General features: G+C 52.5%; 1 protein-coding gene across 2 annotated transcripts in view; it reads left to right on the top strand.

Annotated features, from left to right (window-relative positions):
• SDC3 (syndecan 3) overlaps nt 1-24092 on the top strand; it is a 45789-nt gene extending 21697 nt beyond the window's left edge. Inside the window, exons 1-5 of one of the 2 annotated variants that reach the window (XM_069875256.1) lie at nt 9982-10107; nt 17192-17309; nt 17730-18328; nt 19975-20245; nt 21143-24092. In XM_069875256.1, the coding sequence (XP_069731357.1) occupies nt 9997-10107; nt 17192-17309; nt 17730-18328; nt 19975-20245; nt 21143-21309 (1266 nt within the window). In that variant the 5' untranslated portion in view covers nt 9982-9996 and the 3' untranslated portion in view covers nt 21310-24092. Of the gene's footprint in view, nt 1-9981; nt 10108-17191; nt 17310-17729; nt 18329-19974; nt 20246-21142 lie in introns of those variants that run through there. The other variant, XM_069875257.1, reaches the window with a different exon arrangement.
• The last annotated feature ends 2605 nt before the right edge of the window (nt 24093-26697 follow it).

Raw genomic sequence — 26697 nt, 5'->3', positions numbered from 1 at the left:
CAGCGTCCCGCAGCATCAGTCCTGGGCACCCCCTGGTGAGGGGCTGCGCACGATGGGAGAGGCATCAAATCATGGAATGCCTTGAGTTGGCAGGGAACTCAAAGCCCATCCAGTTCCACCCCCTGCCATGGGCAGGGACACCTCCCACTGGATCAGGGGCTCCAAGCCCCATCCAACCTGGCCTTGAACCCCTCCAGGGATGGGGCAGCCACCTCTGCGCTGGGCAGCCTGGGCCAGGGCCTCCCCACCCTCACAGAAAAACATTCTTGCCTAAGATCTCATCTCGAGCTCGCCTCTTGAAGCTGAAAACCGTTCCCTCTTGGTAGGGATGGATGCCAACCTTCAGGGGCTGAGTTTGGAGCCAAGCGTGTCCATGCTCAAGGAAATAGAAAAGGAAAACACCCCATGGACATCCCCCAGCTCATCTCCCACCTGTGTTTAGGGAAGGTTTGGAGCAGACCCAACTGCCATGGCTGGGAGTAAGATGGAGAATAAATGGACCTGTCTCCTCGCACTCAACCGGCAGCTGCAGGGAGGATGCTCTTGGCTAGCGACTGCTCTCGGATGGCATCTCGGCTGCCAACACATTTAAGCAGTAGCTATAATTTCATTTAATCCTTGCAGGCCGGTTTCTGCTGCAACCTGCAAAGTGCCACCTGCCTCACCTGGCGGCTGGGGAGCCAGCGGCACGCTGGAGATTCACCGTGGGCGGCCCCAGCACCGGTGGTGGCACCGACAATCGGCTTAAGGAAGATAAAGCTTCAGGGACAGGAGGGACGGAGGGAGGTGGTGGGGTTTGGAGGGAGGAAATTAGCTGCTGGGGGGCTTGCGATTAGAGCTTGGGGCCTCCTGGGTGGTGCCACTCCAAATTACACTGGGAAGGTCACCCCAAAGGGGGCATGTGTAGCTCAAGGGTGGGCTGGGATCAGGTGATGATGGATGCCAGCGCTGAAGAGCTTTGTTTTGGGATGAGGGAGCAGATATTGTGGCTTTTTTGACCTCTCTGGGTAAAGCCTGACCTTGAGAGCCCTGCCCTGCCTCTCTCCTACACTTAGAAAAGTTGGGCTCAGGCAATGGGAACCTCAAGTTGGGTGGGATGTGCCAGCATAAAGGATCAAGGGGCTGTGGGATGCTGTGCAAACCCTTTGCTGGCTTAGCTCAGCGCATCGGGAACCAGAGCTGCAGAGCCAATCCTGAGCAAGTGATGGTTTTGTGCAGTGACTGGGACTCATCGGAGCCCAGCCAGGTGAGCAAAGGGCAGAAATCAGGATTTCTATGCAGGGCATGCGGGCAGCATCCTCTGTAGCATCCCTACAGCATCCTCTGTAGCACCCCCACAGCATCCTCTGTAGCATCCCTACAGCAGCATGGACTCAGGGAGGGAGCTACAAAAGGAAACTCTGCATTAATCCTTGGTGTTTGGACAAGCTCAGCCCAGTCCTGGCACGGTTTCAGGGCCAGGGAGAGTGGAGCCATCACCACTTCACCAGCGTTCCCACTCTGAGATTGGGATGTAGCCAGAAATGCCCGTTTTTAGAGCAGCCTGGAGTGTGTAAATCACTTTATTTTGATAGCTGAGGAGGAGTGTAGAGGACACTCTTCTCCACAGCAGCAACGTGCACATTTATAACCTCATTTTTTCATTCTGGCTGATGTAAGCATGCGTCTCCATCCCCGGGTTTGAGGCTCCCTTCTGAAACCTTGTCCCTGGGGGTGCCACGCGTAGCAGCGAGTCCCAGAGGTTAATGATATGAGATGCTAAAAATAGCACTTTTTATCTACAGACACAAGTCCTTGTGCATTTCGGGAAGCGGGAAGGAGGGGAGTCGGAAGAGGAGCTGAGATGAGCATGAGATCTGGGCTGCTGGGTGCAACGTGAGGGTTGGGGTGCTCAGGGATGCTGATGCTTGTGGTTGTAGGGAAGAGCAAGAGGAATTCTATGATTCTATGAATTCCTGCTCATCTCTGAGGTCTCTCATGGTGAAGTCAATGGGAGCTTTGACTTGCAGCCATGCTGGGGATTTGCTCTGTGACTCAGTTTCCCCATGGGTGAAAAGGGGGTGGAGCCTTACTGAGCTGCTTGGAGACTGGCAGAGGGTTATGAATTCCTAGGGAAAAAATGCCCCTTCAGTCAGACAAGGATTGCTCACTGATTGCTGTATTAGAGTGGATGTTGCTTGCTTCTGCCACCGCATGCGCACATCCCTGGTGTAATTTTAGCATTTAGGTAAATCCTCCTCTTTATTACACCATAAAAAAAATCCATCAAACGCAAAGGCATGAGGTTTTATGCGGCCCTTCCCCCATGGCACAGGCAATCTGCTGGGATCTGAGCACCCAGCGAGGGCTGCGGGTAATCCCCTCCTCTAGCGCATCCTTAATCCTCACCCTGTCCCTCGCTGAACTGGCTGTGGGGCAGAGGAAGCAAGCACGGGGGGCCTGTTCAGGTTTGATTTCGAGTGGTCAGGGTTGGGTAGGAGTGCTGCCCAGGTGGGAAGCGGGGGGCAAGGAGTTGTACAAGCTCAGCTGCTGGGGCTGCTTTGCAGTGGGTTTGCAGCGAGGAGCATATTCCACCACTCTCCTTGCACAAGGGAAGGCTGGAGTCATAGAATCATAGAATCACCACGTTGGAAAAGACCCACTGGATCATCAAGTCCAACCATTCCCATCAATCACTAAACCATGTCCCTCAGCACCTCGTCCACCCGTCTCTTAAACCCCTCCAGGGAAGGGGACTCAACCCCCTCCCTGGGCAGCCTCTGCCAGTGCCCAATGACCCTTTCCATGAAATATTTTTTCCTGATGTCCAGCCTGAACCTCCCCTGGTGGAGCTTGAGGCCATTCCCTCTTGTCCTGTCCCCCGTCCGTTGGGAGAAGAGCCCAGCTCCCTCCTCTCCACAACCTCCTTTCAGGGAGTTGGAGAGAGCAATGAGGTCTCCCCTCAGCCTCCTCTTCTCCAGGCTAAACAACCTGAAGGGGCACCAGATACTGGTGTCCCCAGTGGGTGGGGGATATCCCAGATCTGGAGGACCTGGGAGCTTGATTTACAGGAACATCACCATTCCAGCCTGGAATTTGGGGACCGGGCACTGTGAGGGTTGGTCTGTGGGACCACGATCCCCCGTCCATCACCTGTGTGTTATCCCAGTGGTTTGGTCCTCAACCCCCAGCTGAGCGTCCAAATGTATTTCCAAATGTGTTTCAGTCCTCCATCCCCAGATGAGCATCTAAATGTGCTCCCCAACACAGACCTGCCTCCTCGTGTCTCCCTCACAGCAAAATGGCCAAGGGGACGTGGACACAGCCAGGCAGCTGCCTTTATCACTTTTCCATCTTTCTTGCACTCAACCTTTGCTGCCTCCTTTGCATCCAAACCATCTCCCATGACTTTACATAGAATCATAGAATGTCCTGAGTCGGAAGGAACCCACAAGGACCATCGAGTCCAGCTGCTGTCCCTGCACAGGACACCCCAACATTCACACCGTGGGGCTGAGAGCATTGGCCAAACGCTGCTGGAATATTGTCAGGCTTGGAGCTGTGACTGCTTCCCTGGGAGCTGTTCCAGGGCCCCATCACGCTCTGGGGGAAGAACCTTTGCCTAATGTCCAACCTAAACAGAATTGTAGACATTTTCCAACATCACTTCTAGAGCTGGGAAGGCACCCAGGGTTTGTGCTGAGCCCTGTGCAGGGCTGGGAAGGTCACCACCAGCCGTGAGAATAAGTAGGGAGAAGGAGGCTTGTTTTTGAAGGAGTTGGTGACCTCAGTGTTTGCTCCAGCGGTGAAGTCAGTGGTAATGGTGGTTGTACAGGTGGAAGCATGACAGTGGAAGGATGTGAGAGCAAGGATGTTGGCAGGGAGGGGCTGTATCTTTTATTAGAGCAAGCGATATGGATGGGGAAAAAAAAAATGCTCCAAAGCAGATAAGCTTTTGGGCTCAAAAGTCTTTATTCAGGTCCTAAATAGAAACAGCTAAGTCAGATCACTGGGTTTATTTTAATCAATTTTAGATCCGAAAAAAAGAAACCAACAACCCAACCCTGGTGAGCTGAAAATCTTCTTTCTTTCCTGTTGACGTGGTGAGGACTCAAACCTGCTTCATAGAATAGTTAGGGTTGGAAGGGACCTAGTTCCAATCCCCCTGCCATGGGCAGGCGTCTTGCACTGGATCAGGGGGTCCAAGCCCCATCCAACCTGGCCTTGAACCACTCCAGGGATGGGGCAGCCACCACTGCTCTGGGCTTATACCCAGTGCTGCCCAGCTGTAGGCACTGGAATATCTTGCCGACCCCTGCCAGCATGAGCAGGTGGAGAAGAGCAAAGGCCGCCCTTATTTATGAAGATGATGCTTGACTCTGCCACTGACGCTCATTCTCTTGCTTTGCCTCAGTTTCCCTCTCCCTGTCAAGCACAGACGGGTATTTTTTCCCCTTTTATCACCAAGCGCTTTGGGATGGATGAGGTGGAGCTACCAGGAGAGGCACTGTAAGGGGCATTTTCCTCCAGAAAACTCAATGACGTATACCAGCTCCAACGCATGCAGCCTCCACCCCTGCACACGGTCCCAGTGCTTCGCTTTGGCTGCTTATTCACTGGCAAAATTAAATATCTGCTGTGATGATGGTAATATCCCACGCAGGGAGGTGGGTAAACAGCGATCGGGGAATGAGGCAAACCAGGCACAGAGGGACTTTTGCTCCAGGACTAGTGATGCCATCTCAGCCCCATGAACAACCCAGCCAGGTGGATGGGAGCTGGGATCCTCAGTGAGGTCACATCACTGAAATGTAAACCCTCTTCTTAAAGCTTTGATGCTGCCTAGTAGATGTTGCCTTAGGGACGCTGGTTGTCATCTCTCCAGCGGGGTGTTGAAACGCTGCCATCCCTCTTACTGTATCACCCGTAATTATTGTTGGAAAGGCAGAATGGAAGCGGCTTGTTTAGTTACATTTCATTAGGAGAACTTCATCTGGGGGCAGGAAACAAGGAGGCTCAGGCTGTATAAATATTTGAACAACTCTTTCCAGCAGCACAACCCCCTTTCACACATCCACCCTTTGCACGCGGATGAGGTACCTAGAAACATTTCCCACCGCATACAGAAAGCCTTCCCGGTGTGCGGGCAGCGAGGACGTGGAGCGGTTTTGTCCGCTGGCTGAAGTTTTGCTCATTTATAAGGCTTGAAGCCTCCAGCTCTTTTATTTTCTTGGTAAGCTGAGCCCTGTGGGGCTGGCGGTGTTTCCTGGGCAAGGACCAGTAACTGGAGATGGGCAACGCTCGGGTCAAGGCCCTGATATTCAGCGGTTTGGAGACATTTTCTTTCATCTTGAAACCTTAGATTTATTGGCACCTTGCAGAGCCTACACGCTTCCAGACGGACACATCAGGAACCCAGTCCCAGTGTCCCAGCGGTTTGGGATGACCCTGTTACTGGGGGCTGTCCCAGTGCTCCTGCAGCTGATGGGTCTCCTTTCTCCTCCCTTTGCACAAAACAGGGCAGCATCCCAAAAGGCAGAGCTTTAACAAATGCGAGAGTTGCCCTATGCGAGGAAAATTGTTTTATTAAATGGCATTTTAATTTTTCTCTTTGACACATCAGGTCGGATTGCTCAAAGCCTCTGGATGCAGAGGGGAGGGCAGCTGTGCAGATGAAGGGGCTGACGCTGTCGGAAGGGAGATTGATTACATTTCCAGATGAATAACTGCAGCAGATAAAGTTCGGGGCAGATAAATACAGGTTGAGGGCTCTTTGTGCTCAGACTAGAAAGAGGAAATACCTTTTCTTTTCTTCTAAATCGAGGAACTCCAGCGGCGTTCTGCCAGGGGTAGGAAATGCTGAGCACTTCTGGAGGGAGCTCTGCTGCTTTTGCAGCTGAAAAATGCACATTAAATGAATTTTGTGGCCTGGATGACTGCTGTCTCACTCCGAGGGGCTGGGTAGAGCCAGGATGTGGCCCCTAGTTGGCTGCTGGCTTTGATGTGCTTCGTGACATCACCTCTCCTCCCTGGGCATGGCAGGGTGGGCAGGGAGTCCAGTGTGAACTCCTCACCCTGCTCTAATTCCTACGGGAGAGCTGAGTGATGAGGCAAGACAGCAGAAATTGGGTTACTCTTGGACCTGAGAAGCGCTTCCATGTGTGCTAGGAAACACTCGCTGTTTGCGCGGAGCCTGAGCTGGGGTTTTCACACCCCTTCTGCAGTGCTAACACCTGGTTGTTCTCAAGCTAATCACCCATCGATCTATTTTCTAGGTGCAAAATATTTGGGTATTTATGTGCCAAGCCAACGGAACATTTGGCATTTGCACATCTTTTGCTCGCTGGTTGATTAATTCTCTTGACACTCCTGAAATCAGATGTCTTCCCTTAATGATAGTGGCATGTTGTCCCATGAAGTCACCTGATGACCCTGGTGCTGTCCCTGCACCCCAGTCACTCCTCCTCACATCCCTTCTAGGTTTTGCTCTGGGGTCTTAGGCCTCAGGATGGACTCAATAAGAATTAACCCCCTTACCAGAGTCCATTCTGGCTTAGGGGCTTGCAATCATACCCTGGGCTGCATCCAAAGCCATGGGACCAGCAGGCAAGGGAGGGGATTCTCCCCATCTGCTCCGCTCAGGTGAGACCCACCTGGAGCCCTGCAACCAGTTCTGGAGTCCTCAGCACAGGGAGGACATGGAGCTGTTGAAGAGAGTCCAGAGGAGGCCACGGAGATGATCTGAGGGCTGGAGAACCTCCAGTAGGAGGACAGGCTGAGAGAGTTGGGGTTGTTCAGCCTGGAGAAGAGAAGGCTCAGGGGAGACCTTAGAGCAGCTTCAAGTGCTGAAAGGGGCTGGGGAGGAAAGCTGGGGAGGGGCTCTTGATCACGGTGTGCAAGGACGGGACAAGGGGGAATGGTTTTCAGCTGCAAGAGGGGAGATTGAGGTGAGATCTTAGGCAGAATATTTTGCTGTGAGGGTGGGGAGGCCCTGGCCCAGGTTGCCCAGAGCAGTGGTGGCTGCCCCATCCCTGGAGGGGTTCAAGGCCAGGTTGGATGGGGCTTGGAGCCCCTGATCCAGTGGGAGGTGTCCCTGCCCATGGCAGGGGTGGGACTGGATGGGCTTTGAGGTCCCTTCCCTCCCAAATCATTCTATGGTTCTACAAATCAAGGGGACAGGAGCACAGCACATACAAGGCTGTGCTCCATCCCTGCCTCGTTTTTAAGGCACTGGTCATTAAATCGTTGCATCTTGAGGGCTGGCACCACTCTAATATTTAGTTAGTGCTGCTGCCTGCCTGGCTGGTGCTTTAACACAGGAGAGATGGGAAATCCAAGCAGGGAGGGAGGGGGATTAGGTTTCCCCAGCTCTGGTCGTGCAGTGTGGCCTGTGGGGAACAAGGACACCAGTGTCTGAGGTGCCGTGCACCAAACCATCCCAGTACCTATTTTCTTCCCTCCTTTCTGCTGCTGAGGTTGTGTAGAAAAGCTGAACTTGGAGAGTCACAATTGCTCTGTGAGGCTTTGGAGCATTGTGTGCACGGTGGTGGCTTTTTCTCTGGCTTTGGTCCCCGTGGTCCCCCAGCTGTGGAGAAGGGAAGCAAATGGGCTTGTGTTGGCAGCAAATAGTGGAAAGAGGTAAAAAAAGTTCTCCCTCTTTATGTGAGGCTATGCATTTTCTTCTTCCCCAGGAGCTCATGGGCCTGTGGAAGGGCTGGTGTTGCCCTTAGGTGACCTGGGAAGTGTGTAATCAGCCCGGCCATCTGGCTGGGGAGATTTGGATGCACAGAGGAGCTCAAGCTGTCACCAAAAACCACCCAGCGCCCAGCTGCAGGCAGCACTGCTGGTGTCTTTGGAAGAGCTGAACCTCTAGTGAGCAGCCAAGGACAATCAACCTGTCCTTGGGATTGAAAACTCCTTACGAGGCTCTTTAGTTTCACCTGCTCTGGATGGGCAGCAAGGGAGGAGGACACGTGAAGATGTCATGTTAAGTGGGAATAATTAGTTCAGGTCCCCACCAAGTACCTCTCAGGAGTAATCAGGAGAGTAATTAGGAGGGGAGGCTGCTTTCCAGCAAGGCGCAGCATGTCAGTTCTTCTTCACCCAAGTGCCCCACAGCTCCTCAACATCAGGTTGGTTTTACCATGGGACAAAACTTTGGGTGGACAAAACTTTGGGTGTGCAAAACTTTCTGTTGAGCTCCTCTGGCATCTAAGGTCTGGCTTAAAAGCTCTCAAGTATTTGGGGATTTTTTTTTGCTTCTAGTTTTGAGACATTACGATGCAAATGTCTGGTCTTCTCTTTCCAGTAAAGGGGGCTGGAAATGAGTTTTTCCTTCCCATCTCTTTGCTGGGAAGAGCAAAGAGGTTTGGTCTGTGCCCTGCATCATAGACTCTTAGAATCACAGAATGATTTGGTTTGGAAGGGACCTCAAAGCCCATCCAGGTCCACTCCCTGCCATGGGCAGGGACACCTCCCACGGGATCAGGAGCTCCAAGCCCCATCCAACCTGGCCTTGAACACCTCCAGGAATGGGGCAGCCACCTGGGCAACCTGGGTCAGGGCCTCCTCAACTACTCCATGTTCTGGAGCATGGAACTAAGGGGAAAAAGGAAAAGGTTAAAATAAAGAGGGAAAATAAATAAAAAAGTAAGAAAAAGAAAAAGGATGTAAAATAGCTTGGGAAGAGAAATGCCACCAGTGCACGTCACCCTGTGCCCAGCAGCAGCTGCAGGATCCAGCCCAAGGCCAGTGCCCAGGGGATTCTCTCAGCAGTGCTGGCCACCACGGCGTCTGCATGGCTGAAAACCTCATAACAAGGTTTCTAACCTCTCTCTAATGTGATGGTTGCCTCTGGTGTCATTCAAATCTCAATTAGATTTTTTTAGTACCCGCTCTTAACGACAAGGCTCTGGTGCACTGGGGCTCTGGTGAGGTTAAAGCAAGACACAAAATAAGCCACCAAATCCTGAGCTTTCTGCTTGTCCACCTCCAGCTCTGCCATCTGCCTCATTGCTGCTGTCATCCCACCTCAGAAGGCTGACTCCTGGTTGGAGAGGTCTTACCCCATGGAAAGGGAAGGGGCAAACTGTGGCAAGGGCTGATGATGCCCTTTCCCTGCCCACTGGCACTAGCAGACAGGATATAACTCATGGCACAGTTACTTCTGCTGCCTCTCTGCCTCCCCTGGGAGGCTGCTCACCCTTTTCTATGCCTGGCTGGCAGGAGAACTCTGCCTTTCAGCCCAGAGTTGCATCTGGGAGGGTGGGTGAGCAAGGAAACATGAGCTGCAAGCGGCTGCAGGGTGTGAGGTGTGGATGCGCCTCTGCAGAGATGTCCTGTGGTCTACAGAGCCCTGGGGATGGGAGAGGAGCCTGTTCCCTTCCCATGCCCTGTATTATTGTATTTGCACTTATTTCGCAGGCAGGTAAACCGAGGCACCTGGTGACTTGTCCCAGACCTGTCTTTGCAGCTCCCTAGCCCTTGACAACTCCAAAGATCTTTGTCTTGGTTGAACTCCATCTCCGTGGCCTGGATATGGTGCATGGGGCTATTTTCTCCTGAGCTGAGTAGGACAAGCACTCCCAGGGACCTGTCTGTGCTGCTAGGTCTCTACAGAGGAGCCAGGGGTGTGATGGGGAGCGTGTGAATCGCAACGTGCCAATTAGCAACATCTTGCTGCCGGTGGCACAGCAGCAGCCCCTGTGCCAAGCGCTCAAGGAAGGACAGGGGAAAAAATACAGAGAGCTGAGTCTCAGAGAGGGGAGCGAGCTCTGAAATGCGCCTTTGTGGAAGGTGAGAAAAGCTCAAGACAGTTTTGCATGTTAAGCTGCAATAGGATTATGGAGCAGAGCAAATTAAATCAATTCTGTAATGAGCCAGGGGGAGTTCCCGCTGACGGCGGCAGCTCCCGAGTCCTGGGAAGGAAGCGGTGGATGGAGCCAGGGGTGGAAGCCCACCCTGAGCATCCATGGATGGTGGCCTGGGGTCCATGGGCAGCGTGCCGGGGAGGGCTGGATGTTCCTGGGGCTGCCTGCATCACCATGGCAATGTGCGATCCCACGGGAATTAATGAGTCTGGAGCGCACCGGGAATCCTTTGGAGCGGAAAAGAAATCGGCAGGGCCAGGTAGAGCAGGGAGTTGGAGGAGGACAGGTGGCAGAGCTGGGGATGCAGGCATCCTGGCTGCCCTCCCTGTGGTTTTGCTCCATCCCACGCAGGGTGTCTCCGTTGGGCTAGCAGGGTGCTCTCAGCAGGATGGAGGGTACTGTATGCTTGGGATTTTTCATGAGCAGATATCACCACTCTTGAGTAGCAAGGGGGTTCTGTGTCCCTCTTGGCTTGGTGAAGGCATGGGGGAAACTGCTGCCCTTTCTGCCAAGAGCATCATTTCCAGCCAAGTGCTCCATCAGCTCTGGCCAAACCTGCAGCCGCGGGGCACAGAACTGCACTTCGAACCGCTGTGGGTGCATCAGGAGCTGAACGCAGTGATCCTGAGGGTGCTAAGGACTTGGGGTGACCTCCCACCCCAGGGGAGTCCCTGGAAGCCACCTCAGCTGCCTGATGCAATCGGAGCTGCTGCAGGGCAGAGCCTCCCTGGGCTCCTTTGTGCCTCTTCCTCTGGTGTTCTCCATGCAGCAGGAGGGGGGAACTTTTGTTTGTGTGTTTGCTTTTTTTTTTTTCCTTCTCTATCTCCCTGGAGGTAAAAAGCAGAGCGTGCTGGGAGATGAGGTGTTAGCAACAATTTACGTTGGGAGGTTTGCTATTTTTCATACCAACCCTGGCTCGGGGATATTTATTGTGTAGTGGGGTAGGATCTGGCACTAATCCATTGAAGAATTGTGATAAAAAATGACAGTGAAGACAGATGATTGTAAGGAGGAAGAGATGCTGTTTGAAGAGCTGAGCCTGGTCCAGAGTACCTGAACCCAGCAGTTCATTATATTCCCCAATCGATGATTAAACTCTCACGAGTGTAGATGTCCAAACGCAGGTTTCGGGGAGCTCCCAGCCTGGCTCCTCGCAACGTTGCCCTCACTGGCAGCAGAGAATCGATACAAAGCAAGAATAATTGCTGCTTCCCAGTAAATGTTAATGATTATTTTATTTGCATAAAATAACTGGCTTATTAAATCAAAATGTGCTGGGGTTTAGGCAGCTGTTGTTCAGGGGCTTAATTAATCTGGGAGAGAATGAAATCATACGACATCACTGGCTGCTGCTTGGCCAAGCTCACAACATGTCTTGCAAGTGGGATCTTGGCTGGTTGAAAGCATCTGACCCCAGTTTCCACCAGCATCCTGCACCCCCAAACTCCAGCTGTGCCATAGCTCTGCCTTCCAGCCCCAACTCCCCGCTTTGCCATGGGTATCTCCATCTCAAGCAGCTTTGGTGGTCTCTAGCATCAATCCATGGGCCAAGTCTTGGCTTGGGCCGACCATGTTGGGACCCTGAGGTCTTTTCCTTTGGCAGCAGGTCCTGGTGACACTGAGATGCTGTCTGGAACAGCTTCCCAACAGATTTATTTTTAACTTGCAGCCTTGGATCAAAGAGTGGAAATTCAGTGAATTTTTTTTTTGTAGTGGGAAAAGAATTGTGAAGTCTTTAGGGTTCAGAATCATGTTTTCATTCCAACTTTATGTGCGAGTTAGTATTATTTCAACTGTTTATAATATCACTGAATCACGTGTTGGGGTGAGTTATTAAGGTTTTCTCTATAAACTACCAGAAGACACTTTCAAGGGGTGATTAATTGAAAATATCCCATGGAAAATATCACAGAAATAATCGTCGCTTTTCCTGTGATATGTTCTCAGTTTAAATGTCTTTTCCTGGAGAAAAAGGCTTTCAGCCCCTGATGGATTGCTGACCCTCGCTGTGTCCTTCTGAGCTTTCCAGTGCAGCTGGATTCGGCATCTCCCGTGGTGGACACAGCATGAGCTGCTGTTGCTCTTGCACGCTGACATCGCCACGTGCATCACTCTGTCCTGGCAAAGGCATCCTCCTCCCCACCTCGTCCTCTCCCCCTGCCCTTGCAGCATGCAGGGCTGCAGGTCTGCCGCTGGGATCAAGGGATTTGGGCTCCCCGAAGCTGTCTCACTGGGCTGAAGTGCAACCAAATCTTTGTGGCTTTCTGGTTTTGCTGTTTGTTTTGCAAGCAGGATGGGCAGGGGATGGGATGCAGAGGCAAGAACCTGTGCTTGACACCAAGGAATGGGGAGGGATGGGACAGCAGGCTGTCCTCACACTCACCTTCACAAATCCATCCTGTTCTCCAGGCTGCTTTCACACGGACACAATTGTCCTTTTCCTCTTTAACTGTCCGCCTGTTGGGAGATGGAGTGGTCTGGTTGCCTACGTCCCTGCTGATGCTCTTCCCTTGCATCCCTTTCCCTGCTTTGGCCACATCTTGTGCCCCAGAGTTGTGCCAGAGGCTGCTGAAGGGCCATGGGCATCCATATCATGGGATAAAATTGCATCGACCCCTATCCTGCTGTGCCAGGTCTCCCTGCAGCAGGAGCCTTCTCATCCCAAACCCCAGGCGTGGTCCTGGGGGCTGCAGCAGGACCCAATGGGAAGAGGCACTTGGGCTACGAGGGGGCTTCCTGGGCTTTGCTTCATCCCTGGGGTTGCTTGGCTCTGCTCTCTGTGCATGCTGTTGTGAGACTTAGATGTGTGCCAAGGAAAGGATTTTACCACCCAGCTCCATGCCCCGTCTCTGCCAGCCCAGGCTTCAGGCGTGAACCAAGCCTGTGTCCCGACTGCCTTAGGAATCACCAAATATTGGCTCTTTTTATTTGCCTTGTGATTTCCTCAGGGAAAACTCTTGAGCTTCTGTCCACAGCCAGGAGGGCTGGAAACCTTGACAGCATTTAGTCGCTTCCACCACCCAGACTGGGGCAGATAACTCACATCCAGGGCTGCTGGGGAGATGCTCTTAGCCTCATCGGGGTCCCGCAGACAGAATACACTGGGACTTGAGCTGGGATTTCTCGTCCCGATCAGATCACTTGCCTAGGAGCTCATCCATGTTTTTGGAGAGGGCTTTTCTCCCCCTCTCCCCCTACAACCCACCCCATGAGGCCATTTAATTCCTCCTTTCCTACTCCATTCTCAGGGAAGGGGCCCCAGACCCGTTCAGGTGGATGTGCCGCAGGACACCACCCATCGCCCCGCAGCAGCGATGGATGCGTCGCCATGGAGGAGGCGGTTTCCTTGGTGACCGTTGCCATGCCAATGGCTACCAGTGAAGGGCCTGAGAGCATCCCAGGGAGGTTCACCAGCCTCTCCCCATAGTTAAAGACGGATTGATTTATAAGGCTTCCTTCCTCCTGGTGTGAAAGCCAGACGCTCAGCAGTGAATGTTGCCTTGTGCCATGGCAGCACGATTTTGGTTTGATGTTTGAGGCAGGGGAAAGGAATTTTAAAGGTCTCTGTGAAAGCCCTGCCATGGAGTGGGGACACCCTGAAAAATATAACACCCTAATCCTCCCTGCCTAGGGAAGAAGAGATGTGCGAGCAAGGGTGGGCAGGGGTTTAGGAGGACCCAAACCGGTTGGTCCTTCTTCCCCAGGACAAGTCCCAAGATGTAAAGGGCTCTGTAGCATACAGAGGTGTGGCGAGCAGGTCCACTCGCTGCCCTGGTTTCTGCATATTTCAAGTTGAGGAGCTGGAGGGTGTCTGGAGGAGAGCACTGGAGCTGGGGAAGGGGCTGAAGCACCACTCTAATGAGGAGCGGCTGAGGGACCTGGGGCTGTTTAGTCTGTCGAAGAGGAGGCTGAGGGGGGACCTCATCACCCTCTACAGCTCCCTGAAAGGAGGTTGTGATGAGGTAGGTGCTGGTCTCTTCTCCCAAGTAACAAGCAATAGGATGAGAGGAAGTGGCCTCAAGTTGCACCAGGGCAGGTTCAGATTGGGTATTAGAAAAAATTTCTGCACAGAGAGAGTGGTGAAGCCCTGGCAGAGGGCTTTTTTTTTTCATCCCTGGAGGTGTTCAAAAAACTGTGTAGACATGGCACTTGGGGATATGGTTTAGCAGACATGGTGGGGTTGGGCTGGCGGTTGGACTGGATGAGCTTAGAGGGCTTTTCCAACCTTAATGATTCTTTGATCTTTGGTTGCCCACATCCTCTGGTGTACATGGCAAGCTGCTTGTGGGAGGCCTGAGTGTGTCTCTTTTCTTGAGTTTTACACTTTTTCCTCTGTGAAATGGTATTATCCAGCTCAATACAGATGAGGCGTCCGCTGTGCTTGGGGGTTTGATGTGCACAGACGATGGGGAGGGACTGAAGCCTCTCTAATCTCCCTGCTTGGCTCTGATGGTACCAGGCCAAAGGGCTTGAGCTCTCGCTTGCTTTCCAAGGCTCTTAGCACAGGATTTGGGTGTGATTTGTGCTGCTGCGGCCCTTGGCTGCTGTTCCCAGCCAAGCCATAGAATGAAGGCATCGAAGGGGACAGCAAATGGCTGGGTGGGCGTCATCGTCTGATGATCTTGTTCAGCCCCGTGGCAGCTGCAGGAGCAAAAGAGTCCTCTGGGATCAAGTGGGTGATGTTTTTCTTACCCGAGCGCAGCGTAGTGGCCTTAACATCCCCAGAGCTGCTAATATCCAAATCCTTTGGGTCTGTCACTGATTTTGGGGTCAGTTGAAGGGACTGGAGGAATGTTTATTGAAATTTAACCTTCTGTCCCTGTCCTATGGAGACAGCTTTGCACCAGGGCTTGCTTTTATAGCAGCTCATCTGTGACCTTTCTGGATGTTGGAGGAGTGGGAATAGGGCAGGCAGTTGAGGTATGGATGACGCCAGAGCTGGATCCTGGTCTGGGATCCATGGCTGATGTGGCAGTGACGTCCCATTTTTCTGAGCCATGGGGATGTGGCACAAGTGGTTCCCTTTCTGCAGGACATTCCTGAGCATGGCTCAGCGGAGAAACAGCAGCTCGCAGGGTGCATTTAAATCTTTCCACTCCTTTTTGTCTCCTGCAGACTTGGACACCATCAAAGGTGACACAACCCCCAAAGCCCAGCTGGTGTCTTGGGCCCTGGTGCCTCCAGCAGTTTTGCCTTGACCCTGAGTTTAATTTCCCTAATGAAGCCCATCCGGGGGAAGCAGGGCTGAGCTGGTTAGTGAAACCCCCTGCCAAAAGCCATTAGCTGGGAAATTGTAATTGCATGGATGGGAGCTGCTGTCCCTTGGCTCGAGCTGGCTAATCGGTGGCTTTCAGCATCCCGCTGCAGGCAGGGTTGGGGCTGGTGTGGGGCAGAGGACGAGCATCACGCCAGAGTTTCCTCCCTGCCCCAGGGAGCCTCTGCCCACCTGGCCCAGCCAAAGAGGGATGCACAGAGGAACTGAGAGTCCTGCAAGCTGGTTGCCTCATCCCAACGATGAGGAGATTGATCAAGTGTGTGGATGTGGCTTGCGTGACTCCCAGCCCTGGGAGGCATGAAGCTGGTGCTGTGCAAAAACCCTCTCTTGGGGCTGAGCGGTAACGCAGGCTTCCCAGCCCAGTGCTGGGGCTCCCACTGGGGCAGCGGCCTCGTTCCTCCTGTAGGTCAGGCTCTGAGCATCCCTGAGGACCAGGGACTGCAAGGGATGGTTCAGCACACCCATGGGGTCCTCCTGTGGGCACCCTCCAACCTTCCTCTGGTCACGTGGAGTCTGCTGGGTCAGGGATAAAGTCTGGGTGAAGTTTCTCTTTTGGGACTAAGCCAGCCAGTTGTGTCTTCGCTGCGATGCAGGCTGTGATGGATGGGGGGGCAGCCACAGGTCGCAAGGTGGGAGCTGCCGTCCTGCGTGATTTGTGATTTCCCGAGCTGGAAAGCTCACCATTTCTCTCTGCTTCATCCCAGCCGTGCAAGGGGGAGCAGCCCCCTCGATGCTGGGGAGGCTGGGGCTGTGTATGACTGCAGTGCTCAGAGCACATGGAGTATTAATGATCTAAGCAGCAGTAAATCCAAATAAACACTGACTGTTCCCAAGACTTATGGCATGAGCCTGGCCTAATACCATCAGGGCTGCTGCTGGGGCAGCCTGGCCAGGAGGAGGTTTATGTCAGTGCCTTGGAGTGGAGGAGAACGAGGGTCTTTTTGGGAATAGCCATGTCCTAAAGCCCCCTTTCTGCACTGGGAACATCTGGAGGTGTTTCACAAGTCTTATCAATCAGTCTTTGTGAAGCTCAGTGGGCTGGGGCTGCACTTAGTGCAGTCAGGGCATTCCCCTATGTCTGGTCCTGGCTGTGTGGATGTTTAGGAGTTTATGCTGGGCAGATGCAATCCTAAGATGAAGGATGCTGTAGAGGAGCAAAGGATTGTCCAGCATCCATGGTTACTTGCTATGGGTTTGTATCACCAGCTCCCCCTGCATGGAGGAGCAGATCTGGAGCAGGCTTGGAGACTTGCCAGCTGATGGGCTGCAGGAGAAGAGATGTGGGCACAAAATGTGCTAGATTTCTATGTCAAGAGACCTTTTGCCTTTTCAAAACTCCTTTTTGTCCCCATCTGGAATGAAAACAAAGAAACTTAAAGCTGTTGTTAAAAGGAAAAAATGCTGTAATAGGTGAAGGGGACCCTTCTTCCCCTTTATTTTAAATTTAAGCACTGACCTGGCTTATTACATCTTGAAACATCTGATGCTATCTTGCAGATCAAAGCTGCCTTGTTTGGGTTGTAATGAAGTGTCAAACTGCTTCTTTCAACAACTTTGATCTGCAAAACAAGATGTTTAAGAGCCCTACTAGCAAGGTTTTTTTTCAAATCTTAGCAGGCTGCAGTGTGACAGAATATTTGAAGTCTGATACTGTTTCATATTGAGACTTTCCAAGTCCTGGCAGCTGATAGTGTGTGCTACTGTCACACCTGTGCCAGGAAGCACATGACAATCAGCTAAAACAAACCAACAGCTACTTGGAGAACCCAACTGATAATTTTTCTTACAGTTCCCAAAGGGCTTGTTTCCATGGGAAATGTTATCGAAGTCAATGTGAGCTCTCCACAAACCATCAGCTTGTCTGGAAGATTTGCAGCAGGCAATTGTTTTTTTGGGGAAAAAGATATGATTCTGGTGGTTCTGCGCTCCTGCTCCCTTGGTCTTGCTTTTCTCTGGCCCATTTAACCAGGGCATCATCCCACAAGTGCTGTCTGGAGGCGTCTCTCCAGGCACTGGTCTTGGTTTGGTTGGGCTAGAGCTGCTCATGTGTTTCTCTGCTTGGCTGCAGGCTCAGCGCTGGCGAAATGAGAACTATGAGAGGCCCGTGGACCTGGAGGGCTCCGGGGATGATGACCCCTTTGGGGATGATGAGCTGGACGATGTCTACTCAGGCTCTGGCTCAGGGTGTAAGTAGCTGTGGGGTTCTTGGGGAAGGGTCCCTGAGGAGCCTGGCCATGGGTTTTGGTGGAACTGGAGAAAGACTTACAGTGGGATGTGAGGGAGGGCATCACCCTTTATCCATCTCTGGAGCTGCCCTCCTGCTGTCTCCTAGACAAAAGCAAAGGGAACTATCCCAAAGATTGGGCTCAAGTGACTCCAGTTCCTATTTCAGTCTCCAGCCCTTCCAGGCAGGATTAACCCTTCCCCAGCACAACAGCATGTGTGTGTTGTAGGCGTTTCATTCAGCCCAGAGAAGAGATTAGACCCTCACATAGGAACCTGCAGCCCTTGGTTTCTGCTGAGCCTGGAAACATTCCCTACCTCTGCTTTTTTGGGGGATAAGGGCAGCAGCAGCTTCACCTTTCACTCTTCTCCTCCTCTTTCAGATTTCGAGCAGGAGTCAGGGCTCGAGACGGCAATTAGCCTCACCACGGACATGTCCATCACGCTCCCCACCACAGCGGCCGTGCTGCCTATCACTTTGGTGCAGCCCGTGGCAACCCCCTTCGAAGCATTCCCTGCTGAGGACATCACCCCCAAGCAGACAACCAGCATCTTGTATATCCCCAGGACAACAGAGACACCAGTGATCCCCACCTGGAAAGCAACTCCCACCAGTACCACTGCCAGCGACACCCCTACCACCACGACAACGACCACGACCACCACAGCCACCACCACCACGGCTGCAACCACCACCAGCACCACTGTGGCCACTGTCAAGCCTACCACCATCCGAAGGTTCCTGCCCCCCTTCGTCACCAAGTCAGCCACCACTCGGGCCACCACCCTGGAGACACCCACTGCCTCCATCCTGGAAACCAGCACACCAACAGAGGTGGCCACATCACGGCTTGTCCCCACCAGCACAGCGAAGCCCAGGTCCCTGCCAAAACCAAGCACCACCAGGACTGCAGACCTCACAGAAAAAAGCACTGCCTTGCCAGCCAGTCCTACCACGCTGCCACCCACAGAAGCCCCCCAGGTAGGAGGCAGGAGCCCTTCTCACCTGCTGACGGGGTTGTGGGCCAAGTGATGGTGACGGGAAGCTTTTGGGGTTGATTCATCCTTAGCCAGTTGCTCAGAGGGAGGTCAAGCCAGGTTGGGCTTCTCTGAGCCCTGTGAAGAGCAGAACATTTGGGGAGCTGGAGAAAGGAGATTAAAGGGTGGAGGTTCAGCAGAGCATGGTGATGGGGCTGGTGTGAGAGCTGGCGGGGGGCACCAGCGCTGTGCCACATGTCCCCAGTGTCCCCGCTGCTCCAAAGCAGCTTCCCCAGGCAGGAGGGGAGCAGGGCTGGGGGTACCACTGCCCCAGAAGAAAACAGCAGCTTTCCTCTGGGTTTGGCGTCTGGGCTTATGGTACCATTCCCAACTTGCAGTCCTTCGCTATACACCACAATTACAGCTTGACGGTGCAGTTCCAGCCCATCGGGTGCCCTGAGCAAGGGTTTTAATCCACTGATCCATTTCTCCTTCAGAGCCCCTCAGGGCCCCTTTTAAAACCTCTTTGACTGAAAGGTGGAGTGATTTGTCTAAACTAGTCCCTCTTTTCCGTGGATGTATATGTATGTATAGCGCCCTGGGCTCTCGCTGACCTTCAATTAATCTCTGTCACAAAAACGCTTGCTTGTGGGAGGCAGCGAGCCATGCGCTCACGCTGGGGGCAGTGTGACATGGAGAGGGCTCCTGCTCACCCGCCCGCCTCCAGCCCATCATGCTCGGCTCATCCCAACTTGTAACATCCCAAGGCAGTTGTAAAGGGGGCTGTTAGCCCCATAAAGGAGAAATCCCTGGGATTTTTTCTCCGGGATGCTCAGTACGGTCCAGCTCAGCATGTGGACACATAGCAGGTCAGGCTGGCAGGGCAAGGGGGAAGATATTGGGGGTCTGGTCTTGAGGGAGCTGTAGGTGTAGGGGTGCATAGGAGGCAAGGGATAGGGCACAGCTGGGCTGGAGGAGAATGGAGAGGCTCATCTACCCAACCCATGTTTTCTACCGAGGCTGGGTTCGCCTCCTTGCTAGTGGGGCTTGGCCAGGGACCATGGCAGGGAGCTGGGCTGGCTCCAGGTCCTGCTCCTGCTGCTCTTGCCCTGTGCTGCAGGGCTGCAATTGTAAGAGCAGGCTGAAAGGAGAAAAGGGAAAGGCCACTCACGAGGCTGATCTGATGGCATCTGATCTTTACACCACCTGTGTTTCTGTTGCGCAAACAGTTACATCACTTCTTGTCTGTCAGGAAGTGTCTGTGAGGTGTTTCAGACACACCGGGGATGGGGAGCCCAGAGGAGAGCCTGGGATGTGGGGACCTCTCTGGGGGAAGCTACAGGGCACAGGTGAAAGTTTGTGCATCTCAAGGGCACCTGGGATGGGGACAAACAAAAATGGTCCAGCTCAGCTGTGGTGGCCTCAGCCTTTTGGTGACCATCTTGATGTGGAGTTGTGTCGCTGCAATATAATCGTCCACTTCAGTGACACAGGGAAGGGACACCCCAACATTGTCCCCCTTGTTCCCTACTGGGAGGGCCACCCTGTCATTGGTACTGTGATGTCCTTCCTCTGGACGCGTCAGGGCTGCTGGAGGCAGGAGCCACCCTTTGGTCCTTGTCTTCTGCTCCATCTTGTCCTTTCTCCCAGATGGAACCAGGGGAGGTGACGACAGTCCTCAACAACGAGCTGGAGGTCCCGGTCAGCAGTGGCCCCAGCGGGGACTTTGAGATCCAAGAGGAGGAAGACACAACCCGTCCTGAGCTTGGTAACGAGGTGATGGCTGTGGTGACGCCGCCACTGGGACCCGGGCTGGGCAAGAACGCGGAGACGGGGCTGATTGACAACACAATAGACTCCGGTAACTCGGCTGCTCAGCTCCCCCAGAAAAACATCCTGGAGAGGAAAGAAGTGTTGATAGGTGAGACTGGAGGCTGTGGGCTTGTGGGGAAAGAGCTGGTGTGGTTGGGGGGGCAGGCAATGGACTGTCCATGCCCAAGGAGAGGGGTCGGTCTTTGCAGGGCATTGGGGTGGGCTGGAGCCTGCGGTAACCCACACTCACCTGCCAAATCAGCTCCAGAACCTCTGCTGGTGTGTTCCCAGGTGTCTTCATGTCCTTGCCAAGAGAGTGTAGAGCTGTTGACAATTTGCTTTTGCTAAGATGGGTTTTCAGGACAAAACCGGGATGTTAGTGGAAGGCTGTGCTATGGTGCTGACTGAATATCATCCAGCCACCTCTGACTGCAGGGAGGAGAGAGGCGATTTTTTAGGCCCACTTGTCCCAGCCAGAGGGGTGTCAGGGATGGGGCAGAGGTATCCGTGTCCCAGCACCAGCTAAACGGAGCCAGGAGTGATGGCACAGCAGAGCAGCTGTTATTCTGGTGGTCTTCAGCTCAGTGTGGTCAATGCCAGCAGGTACCCAAATGAGCAGTTAGTTCTTTGGGGACTTTCTGTATGTTCCTTCTGTGAGGTTACAACCTGTGCAGGGTCCTCTCTCTGTGCCTGGGCTGCCTCGTGCAGATCCATCACCCACCATGCCCCTGTAGAGTAGATGCCTTCAGGTCCTACCACCACTCAGCATCACTGCTTTTGGGAGCTTTTTGAAGCTCCTTGAATCACATGATTGCATTAGTCCTCTCACTTCATTTTCAGTTATCTTAACCATAGATTTCAGGAGGAAAGTTGCTTGCAAGCTCGTAAAGCACAAACCTAGGTTTGAATCCAAAGTGGTGTCCCCCCCCCGCCCCATTTTTGCGCTGAACGCCAGGCTGGGGCCGTGGGGCGGCACTGACGACTGTGCCACTTCTCTGTGTTGCAGCGGTGATCGTGGGCGGTGTGGTGGGAGCCCTCTTCGCTGCCTTCCTGGTCATGCTGCTCATCTACCGGATGAAGAAGAAGGACGAGGGCAGTTACACGCTGGAGGAGCCCAAGCAAGCCAACGTGACGTATCAGAAGCCCGACAAGCAGGAGGAGTTTTATGCATAGAAGGAGAGCCTGGCGTGCCTCACGCTCCCTCCCTCCCTGCTCCAAACTCTCCTTCCTTCTCTACTTCATCCAATCTTTCTCTTCCTCTCTCTGTCTCTCTCTCTTTCTCTCTCTCTCTTTTTGGATCAGACTGTGAATTTAAAAAGCAAAACCTGCAAAAACTAAAGGAGAAACATCTTTGGCATCATGAAAAATCAAGTGCCCAGAGCATCGCTGAGTTCAGACCGAGCACCGCTGGCCTTTCTGCAGCGGGAGGGATGGGACAAGGAGCCAATGCCAAGGAACCCGTGCCCAGGGAGCGCCCTAGCGAGTGCGGGATGGGGCAGTCGGGCTGCCGACGACGGCTGGAGGTCACTGGGCTTTTCCTACCAACACAACGGACTCTGGGATCCAGACATCTTCTACCAGCCTTGGGGCGCAGGGGGGTTGGTTTGGATTTATCTTCCTTTTTTTTTTTTTCCCTTTGGGACAGAGGGAGGTTTCTTTCCCGCTCTCTTGTTTTTATTTTTTGTTTTCTTTTTGAATGGGGTCGGTTGCTTTGCCGGAATTACCTTGCTCCCTGCTTCTCTTCAAAGAGAGGATGCAACTCTCAAATACACTTCAAACCTTGAAAAAAAGCACAAGGGGCTGGAATACCTGATACCCCAGGGTTTGCTCTTGGAGTGAGGAAGAAGAAATGAATACAAACATGGCCAGTATGCTGGAAATGATCTCTTAGATCAACTCTTCGGAGAGTTTGTGGAACAGCAAAAAGCCACATTGGGGCATCTCATGCTGCTCCCCTCCGGCCACCACCTCGCTTCACTGCCTCGCTGTGCGCAGCCAGAGACCTTAAACCTACAGAAACCACGTGTGACCGGCCGCTGAGGGGTTTGGTTGAGAAGGGACCTTGCTTTGGCTGGGTTTTCACTGTGACCAATAAAACTCAGCTTGTGCAGTTCGACTGACAGCACTAGTTTGACAACGGAGTGGGACGTTGCTTGGTGGGGAGTTTGCAGGGAGAGGAGTTGGAAATGGAGATGCTAAACCCTCTCCCCAGTTCCTCCAGAGGGGATAACAAGGCTCCACGAGGCATGGGACGCAGCATAAGGAAAGAAATGCAAAGCAGAGGCAATGCTCTGTCCCCTCTCCCACCTAGAAGGTGAGGAAGACAAGGCAGAGCGGTGGCTTTCCACTGATCAGCCCCAGGGCAGGTTGGCTGCTACACATCTTTTGCAAGACCCAGGACTGATGGTTTGTGTTTCTTTTGTTGTTGCCTAAATTCCAGTATAACCCACAGGGCACCCAGGAGCCCTGACAGCAAGAGATCTTGGAGGCATCATCACCCAAGTGCAGTGGTTTCCCCTCTGAGGTCACCTAAGGTGCAGAGCAGCAGGGCCTGAGCCAGACCCCAGCGGTGCCTTCTAGAAAGGCTAGTTTTGTTTTTTTTTTCAAGCAGGCTGTCTGCACGGAAAAGTCAATTAGGTATTTCAATGAGTTGGCTTTTAATTAGCTGAAGCGCTGCTTGCAATGCAGTCAAGGAGCTTTGTTATCGTGATGGTTGCAATCTTGGTGGTGTCCCACGGAGACCTTGGCTTTGCTTTTAGAGCAATTTAAACAGGAGAACAGAAGAAAATGAGTTGCTTGGACTCTGTTGTATCATGAATTAACCTGCACAGATGCAGTGACATTTGTCCCCTCAGGGTGTTGGTAGATATAGGGATTTATGACCCTGGTGGAGGCTACAAGACAGCAGCGCTTCTTTAGGGTAGGGAAATGAGAGGCCAAACACATATTTTCTATATGTATATATATATACACACATACATACACAGTTATATATATGAAATGGTATCCCTGTAAATTTTCGTTGCACTGTGGACGATGGCTGGATGGGACTTCGTGGTTGGGAAGCTGTGAGGTTTGGGCTCCACTCCCTTAGGGTGTGCAATGCAGGGAATGCGACCCAGGATGCTGACTGGGTTTTAATTCAGGGTAGGGAGCAGAGACCCTGTACACAGGCCGGCTCTGAAATTCTCATTTTAGAGATGTCAGCCTGAAAATCGCCACCATTTTAGTTCTTTTACTTTGGATAAGACAGTCCTGTTTGACATCTTGGATGGTGATGCTGAAAGGTAGATGGTGTAGAGTGTGTGTGTGCACATGTGTGTCTGTACCCATTTCCTGGGTCCATCCCGGCTGTGGAGGATGAGGATGCTGTGAAAACCACACGTCTGAAGAAGGCTGGTGCCAACCTGGCTCCAAGGGCCACTTGCTCCAAAGAGAAGGTTTTCACTCATGGGATTGATGGGGTTTTGGTCTCGTTGGGACTACACAAAGGGCTCTGGCTGTTTGGGAGTGGCAGAAATCAAACCTCTTCTTGATTTGATGAGTAGGGCACAGCAAGTATCAAGGCCACCTGAAATCACCATCTTCTGGAAAAACATGAACTTAATCTTTTGAGCTTGCATTAAAAAAAACCTCCCAGCTTAATCTTTTAAATGCTGCTTTTCTTAGCTGCTTCTCTAATCTTCTTCCTTCCATTTTTTCCCCATTTAATGGTCTGAAGTTCTATAATACAATTTTTTTATTCACTCAAGCTTAACCTCGGTTCACTCAGCTGGTGTTAAAGTTGTAATCCTGGCACTTAAATCCGTTACAGTTTCTGAAGCAAGGAAGGCTGGAACTGGGAGGGCGAGAGGAGGCTGGGCAGAGCTTTCTCTTGCAGTAATTAAAAGTATGAGCCAATCACATGCAAAAAAAAAAGGGGAAGGCAATTAAAGTGGTAATCAGAATTGACCAAAGTCTTAATTCATTGTATGTCTGCTGCTGCCATGTGTTTTCTGTATTGCTCTCTGCTTGGAGAGGGGATGTCAGCTCAAGGAGACTGGCTCTTAGGCTTGAAGCCTACTTTTTTTCTGGTGATGAATCATGATGGAGCCTTTCTTGTCGCCTCAGCTCCCCAGGAGCACTGGGTTAGGTTTTGGAGGTGATGCTTGCAGGAAAAATAAAATCTTGCTGGAGGCTCATCTTGTACCTCCCTTGTAGGGTAGGGGATGGTGGGATGGAGATAAACACAGGCTGTGGGTGCTTTGGGAAAGCCAAAAAGTACATACAATGGGGTCCTTATTATCAGAGCGATGGGGATGGGTAAAACCCCAATGAAACTCCGATGAGTGATGCTGACAGGAGGTTGTGGTGGGGGTGGGCTGCAGCATGGCTCTCCCCAAGGCTGTGCATGGCTCTTGGCCCCGTGCTGGGCAGTGGTGCCGAGAGCAGCCAGAGGCGGGTGGTGGGCAGCCGGGTGCAAGCTGCTCCCTCAAGCAAGTGCTTTGGCATGGATGCACACATCTTGCTGTTCGCAGGGGCTTTTAAGAGGTTCCTGGTGTGAAGATGGGTGAGGAAGCATGAGAGGAAGGAACAAAAATATCTTTTCTCAGCTTTTGATTTGTCCACAGGGCAAGTTTTTGAGAAACTTAACTGTAATGGTAGTTTGAACTTCTCCAGCATCATCTCCTCCCAAAGCCTGCCAGGTGTGTCATCATACCCTTCTACACAAACTGAGCTCCTTCCCCAGCCCATACGCATCCTTTGCAGTGATCTCACCTCCCAGCTGGGGTGGCACCCAGATGTGCTTGTCCTTCCAGCTGTGCACCCTGAGAGCATGGGCAGCAGTGTGGGCATAGAGAAGGGCTTCTCCACTTTCTTTTCAATTTCTTTTCTGCATGCCTGTGTGTGTCTGGATGATGCTCTGAAGGAAGACTTTTTGCTGTGCCAGTTTCATAGGTTTAGGAGCCCTGCGATTGCAAGGTGTGGAAGATGGTGCTGGCTCCTCTCCCAGCTGTGTTGGTTCTCAGTCTCTGTCCCTGCAGTGATTTGCAGCAGCCGATGTCTCAGAGGGGAATGATAAGGTGACCAGTAACTCCTGGGACATGTGAATAAGGTGGAGGCAGGAGGAGGGTTTCAAAGAGAGGAGAAGGCTAGAAAATATGTGTGGAAGCCCAGATGATGGGCTGGAAGCGGGAGGGAGGGAAGGTTCCTGTGCAGGAGGTATTTTTGCTTCATGTGAACCTTGGCTCCTACGCCCCAGACTCCTGATTCAAAGCTCTCCAACCTCTGCTGAGAGTCACCAGCAGGAAGGCTTTAACAGGGACAAATCAGAGAATCATGGAGTGGTTTGGGTTGGAAAGGACCTCAAAGCCTATCCAGTTCCACCCCTGCCATGGGCAGGGACACCTCCCACGGGATCAGGGGCTCCAAGCCCCATCCAACCTGGCCTTGAACCCCTCCAGGGATGGGGCAGCCACCACTGCTCTGGGCAACCTGGGCCTCCCAACCCTCACAGCAAAACATTTCTTTTGAGATCTCGTGTAGCTAAGACCAAGAATGGATTATTTTTAATTATTTTTCATCCCCCCCCATTTTTATGGTTATAAACATTCCTGGGTTCGGAGAGTTTCTGCAAGGCTCTGTCAGCTCCTAAAGTGACGTTGGGTGTTCAGCACTGAAAGGTTTGTTGGAATAACTGGTATCTTGCTGGGCTGGCGGCTGCGGTGACAGGGGTGCGTGTGGCATGCGTGTATGTATGTATATAGATGTGTATGTAATTAATATATAGGTGTATATATGTATAGACGCCTGGGTGCCAAGCACCCGCGCGTGCACAGGTTCAATGCAAACTCGGCACCTAACGAGGAGGAGGGGGGGTTTCAGCCAGGGGGTGCTGGACCCCACAGCCCTCAGACGAGCTGCAGGATCTGGCCCCTGCTCTTCGCTCTGTCCTGGCCATCTCAGCGATGGGTCAGGGTCTGCCAGGGCTGGGGGGAAGGAGCCTTTTACCCACTTCAGGAACTGTAGTGAAGCCTTGGGGGGTGGCGATGCAGCCAAAGTCCCTCCGAGGCTCTGTGTTCACTCCGGTTTGTCCCACATCCCTTGTGCCCACGGCTCCGTAGAGGCATCCACACCCGGTCTCTATAGAGAAGTCTCAGTTTGGAGTGTACAAACTTTTTGCTTGGTTTGTTTGGGTTTTTTTAACTCTTATTTTTAATTTTTTTTTGGAAAAAAATATATCACCCTAGGAGACGCCTGCGTGATGCCCAGATTTCTTTTTCCCCACCACGTTCCAGGCAGCTCATCCACCGCATCTCCAAAGACCTCAAGGGCACCAGTGACTTTATGTGCATAAGCTACCCCTGTTCTGGGTCCCCCCTGGTCTAAGTCGTACAAATACAGCTGACAATCAAACCAGACAGACCTGCTGACTTTAGAATAATAGAGATATCCAGTTTGATAGAACTACTTTTTAAACCCACACGCTCACCTCTCACTAACGCTCACCACCACCACGTCTCCAGGCTCAGCCGCCACCCATGGGTTCTTCTGTAAATAAACATGAAGCGTTCTTGTATA

The sequence above is a fragment of the Phaenicophaeus curvirostris genome, chromosome 23, assembly GCF_032191515.1.
Source record: "Phaenicophaeus curvirostris isolate KB17595 chromosome 23, BPBGC_Pcur_1.0, whole genome shotgun sequence".
Taxonomy (NCBI): Eukaryota; Metazoa; Chordata; class Aves; order Cuculiformes; family Cuculidae; genus Phaenicophaeus; species Phaenicophaeus curvirostris.
This window is presented reverse-complemented; position numbering and strand designations above follow the sequence as displayed.